The following is a 12,994-nucleotide window of genomic DNA, read 5'->3' as shown; positions in this document are numbered from 1 at the left end:
CCGAGACTCTTAAAGTGACACTATTGTTTGAGATCTCCCTACGAGCTGATACTGCTCTTCAATATAGACCTTCCCGCACATAGATACCAATCCATGACTGAATTTTCTCAGACACCAAAATCTTCTAATTCAATTCCAAGTTAGGGGTTGGAACAGGTGACTTCTCAAATCTGATCTAGGCACTTATACAGGTTTGAATATAGTATGTCACATCGTGATCGCACGGTTGATTGCACGGATCCTCTCCAAATAAAGGTAGGCATTCAATCGCCCCATTCTGTCTGTGGATAGTGGGCGAGTGTCCTAGAGGAGGAAGGATTCCACGATGAAATGTTGAGATGATGTCATACCCCCACCGCTAACTAGCGGTATGGTAGTTAAACCTCAGTAAAAGTCTTATGGCTAGTCTTCCAGCTTCGCCAAAAGTATAATCCTTATATAGTAAATAGCGAAAGGGTATGTATTTATCGTCGGATCAAAAACAGAATTTTGATAATGAAAAATTTTGGTACCTAAAGGTCATAGGATAACCCTCCCTCCACCCCACTTCAAGTGATGTGTGTATTGAAGTTCTCTGTTGACTTCAAATTGTAAGGGCTAAGATGGGGATGAGAGGTCTTTGGAATTTTATTCTGGGTCTACTGTCGTGGGTTGACTCCTACACTGGTGATCCCTGGAATAGAGGGTATTTGTAAAGAAGTTTTCCCTTTAGTTAAATTTTGAAAGCTTGTGCATTGTAGCACTAGGAGAAAGAGACTGCTGAGTCACATAATGAGATTCTCGTGGGTTGTACCAAGGGTTTTTTTTTTTTATATGAGAACTGAAAGCTGAAACTGAAGAAGTTGAACACCAAATTAGGAGACAATAAGTAGATGAAAAGTCTTATGCAGAAAGTAATGCGGTTGCAGAGTGCCTTTAGCATGGTGTGCACTATAAGCTTTACCCCATATGTGTTGAGACTGGAATATGAGGCAGTAGCAATTGTTGAAGGTCTTGATGCTCTCACAATTAGAGTGATCTCTATATACTGTTGTGTATAGATATTTTTAAATATTAAACTTAGCCGGTGAATATATAATAGCTGACGTCTCGGACGGCTCGACAGAAACACAAAAACTCGCGAGCGATCGCCATGAAGGTTGCGGGTGTGCCCACCAGCGCCGACTATCGGCCAGATACCGCATATACATGTAAACAGCTCCAGTTCTTCTCTGTCGGTCTTGTCGACAAGTTGATTCCACTCGCTGTTGACCTGGAGTTTTCGTCATTCTTGGTGAAGTACTTCTTTTTGGTTTTGAGCTTTCGCAGTGACAGGTGTTTTTCTCTTCAATTAAAACTCTTGAACCCTTTTTTGGATAGCGTTTATTGTTGATGACTTTGGATTGGTTTTGGATTTTCTTTGACTTTTCAAAATGGCTGACCCTTCTCCTATCCCTAGACCTAAATTTCGTAAATGTAATGCTAGGGATTGTAACAAACGTCTTCCCAAGGCCTCTCTCGACCCACATACCGTGTGTTCTAATTGCCGGGGTAAAACCTGCCAATTAGGAGATCGGTGTGATGAGTGTGTGGTGCTTCGGAATTCGACTGGCTAGAGTTTGATAAATATTCTCGTAAGCTTGAGAGAGATAGGGTGAGGAGAAGCTCCTCTAGGTCGTTGGATTTTTCCTCCTCCCATGCCCCTGAACCTAATCCTTCCCCTGTAGTAGTTGTTCCTGAACCCTCTACTAGCACTCATGAACCATCCATGCGGGATATGTTGCTTGCCATTCAAGCTTTGGGCGAGAGAGTTGAGTCTTTAGCATCGGACCGTAATCAACTCATGGCGGATGTGAATGTGTTAAAGTGTCAGAGTGCCAAATCAGAAAATAGTGGGGATAAAGTGATTAGTGCGCAAAGTGTTTTTAGTGTTGCGACCGAGGGTTCGTCTGTTCGTGCTTGTCGTTCACTTAGTCCGAGACCTCTTTCAGGCTCCCCTGCACCAGGGAGAAGTAATGTCGTAGGACTTAAGGGGACGAGAGGCTTTAGTCAACGAACAGACGTTCCCTCTGTGGTATCGGGCGTGTCTCATCAAGATCGCCCCTACCATAAGACGAGCGAGGCTGTTTTCTCCTCGTCATCCGAAGGCTTCTCGCAAAAGAAACCTTGGAGCAAAGTTTCTAGACCCTTAAAGCGGAAGTCAGTCCCTTCAGGACAGGTCCAGCGTCCTGGCTGTAGCCATTGGGACAGCTCTTACCCTTTGCAGTCGTCGGAAGACTGTTCGCCGATTAAACGTAAGCGTAACACGGGCTCCGAGAGTCTCAGTAAAAGCAATGTTTTGCCGTCACAGACGTTACCATCGTCTCGGCCCGTACCGACTCCCGTTGATCCTAAATGGGTTGTCCTGCAGGATATGCAGAATAAGCTTGCCTCCCTTATGGAGGAGTACCTGTATACCGTTGAGCAGGTTCACGATGATCCTCGCCGTTACGCTGATCGAGACTCTGGCCGTCAGCCGCCCAAACGAGCCTTTACTCGTCCTTTTGACGTTACGAAGCGTGATGTCGGTAGTTTGTCACGTCAGTCACGTGACTTGGAGCCTCACTCGATGCAGTCCCGTGTTGACTTTCAGCCGCTGCCGCAGTCTCGTGTTGACGTTCAGCCGCTGCCACAGTCTCGTGTTGACGTTCAGGACGTTCGCCAACCAGCTCAGTTGCCTTGTTTTGACATTGAGCGTCAAGCACCGCAGTCAAGGGTTGTTTTGACTGCTCAGTCTAGGCAGTCAAGACTGTCTCGACTTGACGTCGAGCGTCCATCAGCTCCTGTTGTTGCTGGTCAGTCCTTTCAGCAGCGACATGACGTAGCCTCCTTGACTACTACTGCTGCTCCTTTGCGTGTGGACTTTGCTTGTCAAGCATTGCCACAGCGGCAGGTCTCTCCCTTTCTTGACTCATCAATTGTCGGACGAGGTTCTTTCAGATGAGGATGTTGCTGATCCTCCGCCTACTGATATTCCTTTGGATGTTTTATCAGACATAGAAGAGCCTAAGGCTGCTCAACCTGCGATGGACTTTAAGAAAATCATGATGATTTTTAAGGATCTTTTTCCAGACCATTTTGTTACTTCTGCTCCTCGTTCGCCTCTGTCAGAGTTTGCGCTAGGCTTAGCTGCTGCGAAGCCTTCTTTTACTAAGCTAGTGCTCTCGCGCTCTTCTAAGAGGGCTTTACGTTTGCTAGGCGACTGGTTGGTTACCAGGAGGAGTTTGGGGAAGACGGCCTTTGCCTTCCCTCCTTTTAAACTAGCTTCTAGAGCGAGCGTCTGGTATGACACGGGAGAAGTTCTCGGCTTGGGAGTCCCTGCCTCTGCCCATGGTGACTTCTCAAGCCTCGTAGACTCTCCCCGTCGCCTGGCCATGAGACGCTCTAAAGTTTGTTGGTCCTCCTCGGACCTTGACCATCTCCTTAAAGGGGTTTTCAGGGCCTTCGAAGTTTTTAACTTTTTAGATTGGTCTCTTGGAGCATTAAGCAGGAAGATCTTGTCTGCCGACCAGTATGTTTCCGTGCTTATTATGTCTTGTATGGACAAAGCCATCCGCGATGGCTCCAGTGAGCTCGCCGCCACCTTTACGTCTGGAGTCCTGAAGAAGAGGGAAACTCTTTGCTCATTCCTTTCAGCAGGAGTTACTCCCTGTCAAAGGTCGGAGCTTCTCTTTGCCCCCTTATCAGCTGCCTTGTTTCCTCAACAGCTGATCATGGACATTGCGGCTTCGCTTGTGCAGAAGGATACACACGACCTGATGGCTACTTCTGCTCGCAAGGGAGCTCCTTCATCGTCTTATGTCGTGAGGCCCAAGATCGATACCCCAGCGACTAGATTTATCCCGCCCTTTCGTGGCAGAGCCCCCAGCAGGGGAGGCGCTCGTGCCGACGGAAAAAGAGGCAAGAGGAGAGGATCCAAGTCCTCCCGTGGCAGAGTCTGACTGCCCACGTCCTCAGACAGCGGTAGGGGCCAGACTGAACAGCTTCTGGCAGGCCTGGGAGAAGAGGGGTGCAGACCAAGAGTCTGTGTTGTTGCTCAAGGAGGGGTACAAAATACCTTTTGTACGCAGACCTCCTCTAGTAACAGTTCCTCTAGACCTCTCTCCCAGATATCGAGAGGAGTCAAGAAGACAAGCTCTACATCAGCAGGTGTCTCTGTTACTAGAGAAGGGAGCGGTGGTGAAAGTCTCGGACCTTCAATCACCGGGATTTTACAACCGTCTCTTCCTAGTCCCAAAGCATACGGGAGGTTGGAGGCCAGTGCTGGACGTCAGTGTGCTCAACGTTTTTGTTATAAAAACAAAATTTACGATGGAGACCACGAAGTCCGTCCTAGCAGCGGTCAGAGAGGGAGACTGGATGGTCTCTCTCGACCTGCAGGATGCGTACTTCCACATTCCTATTCACCCAGATTCTCAACCGTATCTGAGGTTTGTTTGCAGGAATGTGGTGTACCAGTTTCGAGCACTGTGCTTCGGCCTCAGCCCTGCTCCTCTCGTGTTTACGAGGCTCATGAGGAATGTGGCAAAATTCCTTCATTTATCGGGAATTCGAGCCTCCCTGTACTTGGACGACTGGCTTCTCAGAGCATCGTCCCGTCATCGCTGTCTGCAGGACCTTCACTGGACGTTGGGTCTGGCAAAGGAGTTGGGACTGTTGGTGAACTTAGAAAAGTCTCAACTGAATCCATCCCAGACCATTCTCTATTTGGGGATGGAGATTCACAGTCTAGTTTTTCGGGCTTTTCCGTCTGCCACCCGGATAGAGCAAGCCCTGCTCAAAGTCCGCCTCATGCTGAAAAAAGACCGTTGCTCAGTAAGAAGTTGGATGAGCCTCTTAGGGACTCTTGTCATCCCTGGAGCAATTTGTCTCACTAGGGAGACTTCACCTTCGCCCTCTCCAGTTCCATCTAGACTCACACTGGAACAAGAGCAAGACTTTGGAAGCTGTGTCAATCCCGGTCTCCGAGCCAGTAAAAGCATGCCTGAACTGGTGGGACAGCAACATAAGTCTGCGAGAGGGTCTGTCCCTGGCAGTCAAGAACCCAAACCACGTGTTGTTCTCAGACGCGTCGGATTTGGGTTGGGGAGCGACTCTGGACGGTCGGGAATGTTCGGGTCTTTGGACGTCGGATCAGAAGAGCATGCACATCAACGGCAAGGAGCTGTTAGCGGTTTACTTGGCCTTGATGAGTTTCGAGAGCATTCTTCGAAACAAAGCGGTAGAAGTCAATTTGGACAACACCACAGCATTGGCGTACATCTCCAAGCAAGGAGGCACTCACTCCCACACACTGTTCGTCATCGCAAGGGACCTCCTCATCTGGTCAAAAAATCGAAGCATCTCCCTGTTGACAAGATTCATCCAGGGCGACTTGAACGTCTTGGCAGACTGTCTCAGTCGGAGAGGTCAGGTGATCCCCACAGAATGGACCCTCCACAAGGACGTGTGCAAGAGTCTTTGGGTGACTTGGGGTCAACCCTCCATAGACCTCTTTGCCACCTCGTTGACCAAAAGGCTCCCGACCTATTGCTCTCCAGTCCCAGATCCAGAGGCGACCCACATAGATGCGTTTCTACTGGACTGGTCTCACCTGGACGCGTACGCATTCCCACCGTTCAAGATCATCAACAAGGTACTGCAGAAGTTCGCCTCTCACGAAGGGACAAGGTTGACGTTGGTTGCTCCCCTCTGGCCCGCGAGAGAGTGGTTCACAGAGGTACTTCAATGGCTGGTAGACGTTCCAAGGAGTCTTCCTTTAAGGATGGATCTCTTACGGCAGCCCCACGTAAGGGATCTTCATCAAAGCCTCCCCGCGCTTCGTCTGACTGCCTTCAGACTATCGAAAAAGACTCAAGAGCTCGAGGTTTTTCGAAGGAGGCAGCCAGAGCGATTGCGAGAGCTAGGAGAGCTTCTACCATCAAGGTATACCAGTCGAAGTGGGAAGTCTTTAGAGACTGGTGCAAGTCATCATCCATTTCCTCTTCCAGTACCTCTGTAGCCCAAATTGCAGACTTTCTCCTACATCTGAGAAATGTTCGCTCCCTCTCAGCGCCCACTATTAAGGGCTACAGGAGCATGTTGGCTTCTGTGTTCAGACATAGAGGCTTAGATCTGTCCAATAATAAAGATCTCCAAGATCTCCTTAAGTCCTTCGAGACCTCTAAGGAGCGTCGTATGGCAACTCCTGGATGGAACTTAGACGTGGTCCTAAGGTTCCTAATGTCCGACAGGTTTGAGCCATTACATTCAGCCTCCCTGAAGGATCTCACCCTCAAGACGCCTTTTTTTAGTGTGCTTGGCTTCGGCTAAAAGGGTCAGTGAGATCCATGCCTTCAGTAGGAACATCGGCTTTTCTACAGATAAAGCCACATGTTCACTTCAGCTTGGTTTCTTGGCCAAAAATGAACTGCCTTCTCGTCCTTGGCCTAAGTCGTTTGATATACCTTGCCTGTCAGAGATCGTAGGCAACGAGCTTGAAAGAGTACTGTGTCCAGTTAGAGCTCTTAAGTTTTATTTAGCTCGTACAAGATCCTTACGAGGTGGATCTGAGGCCTTGTGGTGCTCAGTTAAGAAGCCATCATTGCCTACGTCCAAAAATGCTTTATCGTATTTTATTAGATTTTTAATCCGAGAGGCTCATTCTCACTTAAGTGAAAAAGATCGTTGCTTACTTAAGGTCAAGACGCACGAAGTAAGAGCTATAGCAACTTCCGTGGCCTTTAAGCAAAACAGATCTCTACGAAGTATTATGGACGCGACCTTTTGGAGGAGCAAGTCGGTGTTCGCTTCATTTTACTTAAAAGATGTCCAGACTCTTTATGAGGACTGCTACACGCTGGGTCCATTCGTTGCAGCGAGTGCAGTAGTGGGTGAGGGTTCTACCACTACATTACCTTAATTCCAATATCCTTTTAATCTTCTCTTGAAATGTTTTTAATCTTGTTTTGGGTTGTACGGAAGGCTAAGAAGCCTTTCGCATCCTTTTTGATTTGGCGGGTGGTCAAATGTCATTTCTTGAGAGCGCCCAGATTAAGGGTTTTGATGAGGTCCTGTTGTATGGGTTGTCGCCCTGGATACAACAGCTCCTGGGAGTCTTTCAGCATCCTGAGAGGATGGCTGGGCTTCGTGAGGAAAGCGGACTAACAAGGCAGATTAATCGTCAGAGTCAGCTTCCTTACCAGGTACCTATATTTATTTGGGTTTTGTTATGATATAACTGTCAAAAACTCTAAGCATATACGCCTATATTGTATTAATACTGGTCTCTACCCACCGCCATGGGTGTGAATCAGCTATTATATATTCACCGGCTAAGTTTAATATTTAAAAATGATATTTTGATTATAAAATAAATTTTTGAATATACTTACCCAGTGAATATATAAATTATAGGCCCTCCCTTCCTCCCCGATAGAGACCCAGCGGAATGAGAAGAACTGGAGCTGTTTACATGTATATGCGGTATCTGGCCGATAGTCGGCGCTGGTGGGCACACCCGCAACCTTCATGGCGATCGCTCGCGAGTTTTTGTGTTTCTGTCGAGCCGTCCGAGACGTCAGCTATTATATATTCACCGGGTAAGTATATTCAAAAATTTATTTTATAATCAAAATATCATTTTAATGCAAATTCTGTATTTAGGTAACAGGATTTCAAGAACCTTATTTTTCTATTACAGAAAGAATTCTGCCAAGCTCTTGAAAATGAAGATGAAGGGAATGCCAAATTTATTGTTGATCGGTGGAGTCGCCATGATCCCAAAGAAGGTGGAGGAATTACTTGTGTTATCCAAGATTCTAAAACTTACGAAAAAGCTGGGGTTAATATCACAGTCATGACAGCTCCTCTTTCCAAACAGCTTCAAGCCAGCATGAGAGCCAGGTAAGAATTATTATTTGTTTTAGTACAGTATTTTATGCTATGTTTCCCAACTTCCCTTTACTGTACTGTACGGTACTCTGAATAAAATCATGGAGAATGGAACTAACCAGTTATATGGATGTCTGTGCTTAAGCCATTATTTTCTCATCCCTTTTAGGGCTTATGTGTATTGGTATGGAGCTGCAAATGTCTTTGCTATATAGTTGTTTGATAGAAAATTAACATTTTCAATATCGTGAGATATATAGCCATAGTAACTAGGAGACGTGAGGCTGTCTGTCTCAATTAACTAGCTACTCATCTTAACTAGTTTTCTTCTTCATGTATCTATATTTTCCTTGTTTAGGTTATTTTCATATTTGTCTGTTTCCTACTTAATAATTTCAGAGTAAAGTGTTTATAGAGTAGAATATAATTTGATTGCAATGTTAACGATGGTTTATTTTAATTATGTTTGAATTTTTATTCTTTCTACGTAAGTTGAGGATAATCTTTATTAGGCAATGTTTTATAATGACTGGCAGATAGCTAACTTTTGGGTATGTTGGGAGTGAGAACCTCTCTACGCTAGGGGCCAAAGATAACTTGTATTTTCGACCAGAGTACTTTTCAGTAGATCATGAGCTTCCTCGCTCACCTCTGCCAAATAAGTACCTCAATGAAGGTTGGATTCCTCTTTGGGGGTTACAATTCAAGCTTAAAGGGAGCTTTGAGCAGTTTTACATATCGTGGGACTAAGGTCTCAGGGTGAGATGGTCCTTATCCTGTGGTCACAGGCATAGGCTCCTGTCAACCTAAAGAGAGCATCAAAGGATTTTTTTTTTTTTCATCTATGCTCTGGCAAGAGAATTTGAGCAAAAGATACTTTTCTGTGTTGTTTGGAACCCTCCTCCTCAGGTGATCAGTTCATGCTCAAAGGGATTTGTTAGCAATCTTGCCTGTCCTAGGAGTTAAGTCACAGGATGAGATGGTCCTCGTCCTCAGTACAGTGGTGCACTTGCCTACTGCCAACCTCAGGAGGGAATCATAGGGATCTTTCCCTTAAGACTATCTTTTATATGCATTGCTAGATTTTAGGATAGTTTCAGGCCTTTCCCAATGTCAAATTAGTCACATCTCTTGAGTGTACTATGGTGTTGAATTCACACTTTTTTGCTTGTGATCAAACCTGGTAGCATGAACAATATATGAGTTAGTATCATTACAAATTTCTGGCACTATGTATCAACATTACACTCTTTATGTAGGAGTATTATTTTAGCAATAGCTGAAACCTGGCTGTTAAAGCTTTTGTGAGGTGTAACCACCCTCCGTTAGCTAGTGGACTGAGGTTAGCGGGGTTAGACCAGGATCCTTATCACACCAGCACTAGCAAACAACCCCCACTTTTTATTTTGACTATAGATGAATGACGTAGTCTTACTCTCATGTCAAAACATTTTTACTGGATACGATTAAAGCAACTGGCGTAAAGGTTTAAAAAATTCCTTTTTCCTTCAGATGGTGACCCCTGACTTCCCTTTTGTGTGAGCTCTCACCTTCCTTGGGGCTTTCAGATCTCCTCACTAAGGAATGGTTCCAAGAGTGTTACAGTTTTATGCAGCACACTCCGCTTCTGTTCACCTTCGTTTCTGCATCTCTGGCATAGGATCGAGAGCAATGGCAGACTGGTTTCCTTCGGGTTTTGGAGACAGGGTGATCCCTTTGGGGTGAACCCAGAAACTGGCTTTGGCTACATTTCACAGGCAGCTCTCCATGCTGCCCTTCAATATGAACAAAGCTCGTTGCCTGGAGGTCTGTCCCCAGGTGTTGGACAACTTTTTTTTTAAGAGGGAGAGTTAACCACCACCAGGTGTTGGGCAACTTTCCCTTCTGAGGCAGAGTTACCCTCCACCAGCCATTGTCCAGCAAACTTCCCACTTGCGCAGAGAATTGCCGACAGTGGCAACAGGGTTTAATCGCCATTCTCGCCCGTGGGAGAGACAGCCTTCGCCTGAGTGGCTCCCCCTCAGGGGATTCCTCCGGCCGGAATTGGATTAGTCCATGCCCCGCTCTTGCTCTTCGGAGCAAAGCATTTCAGAGTGGCAATGAACGAGTTAGGTGACTGCTTGGAGTTCCTGCTCATTGCTGCTGTACCAGTAGGTTATAAGACGATTCCCGTGAGCAATTTACCTTGGGGTCTTTGCCTCAGATGGTGATATCTGCCGACTGCTTGCGGTCGCCACCTCTCCCCGTCTACAGCACCCGAGGTGATCACTCAGAGCTTTACCCCAGTGTCCGCATGGGCTCACAAGAAAGGCACTTGTCTTCTTCGTTATTGAGACGATTGGTTAATTCTAGCAGATTTGTGGAGACCTTTCCCATCCATCGAGACAGGCTTATTACCTTTGACAGAATCAGAGGATTGTGGTAAATTACGAGAAACCGGGCCTGCAACTCTTAGCAAGGGATGGTATATCTAGGGATGAAAATCAGGACCAAACCAGACAGTGTTTTCCGTCCGAGGAATGAATAGAGAAGTAGAAAAGGGCAGCTCATCCCTTTCTCTTGCGGGACAATTTGCGAGCGAAGCTTTGATCAAAACTTTTGGGACATCTAACCTCTCTGGAGATGTTAGTTCTTAATGGCTGTTCTACATATTCATTCCCTACAGTGGCAGCTGTTGGTCTCAGCACCTCAACCCACTGAATACCTTAGTGCCACGAGACCCAGAGCAGAAGACACCTGAGTTGGTGGATGTCAGACACCAAGCTGCTCAGGGGAGTAGACCACCTTTCTCCTCCACCTGAATTGTTGCTCTTCACAGAGCCATCAAAAGAAGGGTAGGGGGCTCACCTATTGCCCTTTAAGGCATCCAGGCTTTGGTCTGGAACTGAGCGATAGTGCCGCATAAACTTGCCCTCAAGGAATTCCATGAGTTCCTTTCAGGACACTCTGTAGTGCTGAAGAAAGTAGGGTATGTAGTGAGAGTACTTCGTTAGCTGAAAGGAGCGCTGTACGAACCTCCTCGTCAACCATCAGATCATGATTTGACCCTGGAGATGGTCTTTTGGCTAGCCCTAGCCTATCCCAAGAGATTCAGCGAGCTACATGGTCTGTCCTACGACTTCGCCTATTTAAGGGTATAAGGGCAAGTGACACTTGGTTTTGTCCCTGAGTTTGTAACTAAGACTCAAAATCCTGCTGTAGCAGGTCCTAAATTTTGGCCCTTTTTAGTTTGATGGTCTCCGTTCTGTAACAGATGACCCAGACTAACTGTTACTCTACCCTGTGAGGGAACAGAGGTAAGACCTCCAGAGCCCGCCCTTAGATCAGCAGGCTTTTTGTGAGCACGGAGAGAACCAAGAGGAAGATTACACAGAACTCAATATCTTCCTATATTAGATAGGTAATTGAGAGAAGCATACAACCAAGCGCCTCTCCTTTTGGTCGTCGTCCACGTGTTCACGACGTTAGTGGGCCAGCACATCTCTGGTATCCAAAGGGAATTTCTCTGTGATGCAACGTTCACCGCCCACTACCTGCAAGACATAACCCACAGGAGCCTAGATACATTTTAAGTCCTGTGGTGGCTGCACAGAGTGCAGACAATAACACTTCAGCTCCCTTGTAGGACAAGTAGCGGTTAGTAAAGGGCAGAGTCTGCCCGCAACTAAGTCTAAAAGGAATGTGCGAGTGACTGGCCACTTCCCAATTCATCCTCCCTTCTCTTGGTGTTCATCATCCAAGGAACTCTGCAAGCTGACCCCCTTTGACTGCAGGTGGGTACCATGCTCTTTGAGTAAACTGATGTATGTGAATATTTTTATGTCTCCATCCTCCAAGCGAGGTGGGGTTGAGTATTGTCCAGGTTAAGTAAGAAGTTTGGCTCCAAAATTATGCTTACCTGGTCAAGTCACTGTGCTAATTCGAATTGCCCTGGCTGTCATCCTAAGAGGATCATGAGGTGTGCTTGGTGCTCTCTCATGCGTAGCATATTATAAGCACCCCGAGACAGTCACCAGCTAGTTTGTGCCGTACGAATGTTGCCCCATTGAACCTTGGATTCATTTTTCCTTGGGTCTTGAGGTAGCTGCTCAGTAGTTGTGTTGCACTCTCACCTCCTTCCTCACGGGACTTTGTATGGATCCATTCTAAGGTAACTTGTTTGACGTAGTATCGAGGAGAGTTCGAACATCTGTGTTGTTCTTTTTTTCAGGTGATGCAGCAGCTGCAATCGCTGCACAGCAGTTGGACATTTGGTGCTTTTGAGTTACACAATGGAGCACCTTTCTTAAGAACTAGATCCTTCTGGTAAGGGGGAGGATGGGTTGGTTTCTTGCCTTTTAGGGAGATAGTTTTTCCAGATTCTATTCCTCGCTGCCATTTAAGCCAGTACTGGCCTAGGCCCGGATAGCTTCTAACAGCCTTTAGCAGTTACAAGTTTGTTGGAGTCACCTTCTACACTGCCTTACTGAACTATGAAGGGTGATATATATATAGGGAAGTAAAGAATCTTCCATTTTGGCTCAGTGGAATTTCCTCCCATCAATGAACGAGTCTCCATAACTCAAAGAATGAAAGGTTTGTACAGTTTTCACATAAGAACAAATAACAAATAATATAAGATTAGGTTTCCCACCTCAACCACCCCTCTCAGTCATAGTAATATAGGCCTAAGGACAAAAGTGACAATTTTAGGACAGACAGATGGGTAGGGTTTTCCCCTCATGCTACCTGTCTTGAACAAACTACCTTGTTAACGATTAAATGGCTGTTCCTGTGCCTATTATAAAGGTTAACGGCTTGTATAGTTAGGAAAAATAAAAATTACTTTAAATTTTTAAAAAATTTTCTGTGACTTCTAATTTTAGTGAGCTGTACTGTAAATGAAAACTTAAGGGATATAAATCCGTTGAAATATTATTTTTCAAGGTTTTTCTACATTTTCAGTTTATCCAAAAGTAAACATCTTTATTTATTTGAAAGGGGCAGCCTTATGCAGCTGTGAAATTTTGTCTTATCTATTTAGAAGAATTTTTGATAGGTAATAACAAATTATAAGAACTGCTATAAACAGAATCATTTAAAATATTGTCAAGGTCTCTACAAT

The 12,994-nt window shown here is 45.8% G+C and overlaps 1 protein-coding gene across 2 annotated transcripts in view; it reads left to right on the top strand.

Annotated features, from left to right (window-relative positions):
* Positions 1-12,994, top strand: part of Coprox (oxygen-dependent coproporphyrinogen-III oxidase) — an 85,134-nt gene that overhangs the window by 23,433 nt on the left and 48,707 nt on the right. For both annotated transcript variants that reach the window (XM_068350999.1, XM_068350998.1), the window contains exon 4: positions 7,700-7,902. In XM_068350999.1, coding sequence (XP_068207100.1) covers positions 7,700-7,902 — 203 coding nt within the window. The remainder of the gene's footprint in view (positions 1-7,699; positions 7,903-12,994) is intronic.

Source organism: Palaemon carinicauda, chromosome 27 (genome assembly GCF_036898095.1).
Source record: "Palaemon carinicauda isolate YSFRI2023 chromosome 27, ASM3689809v2, whole genome shotgun sequence".
Taxonomy (NCBI): Eukaryota; Metazoa; Arthropoda; class Malacostraca; order Decapoda; family Palaemonidae; genus Palaemon; species Palaemon carinicauda.
The sequence above is the reverse complement of the archived record's forward strand: the minus strand, read 5'-3'. Positions and strand labels throughout refer to the sequence as shown.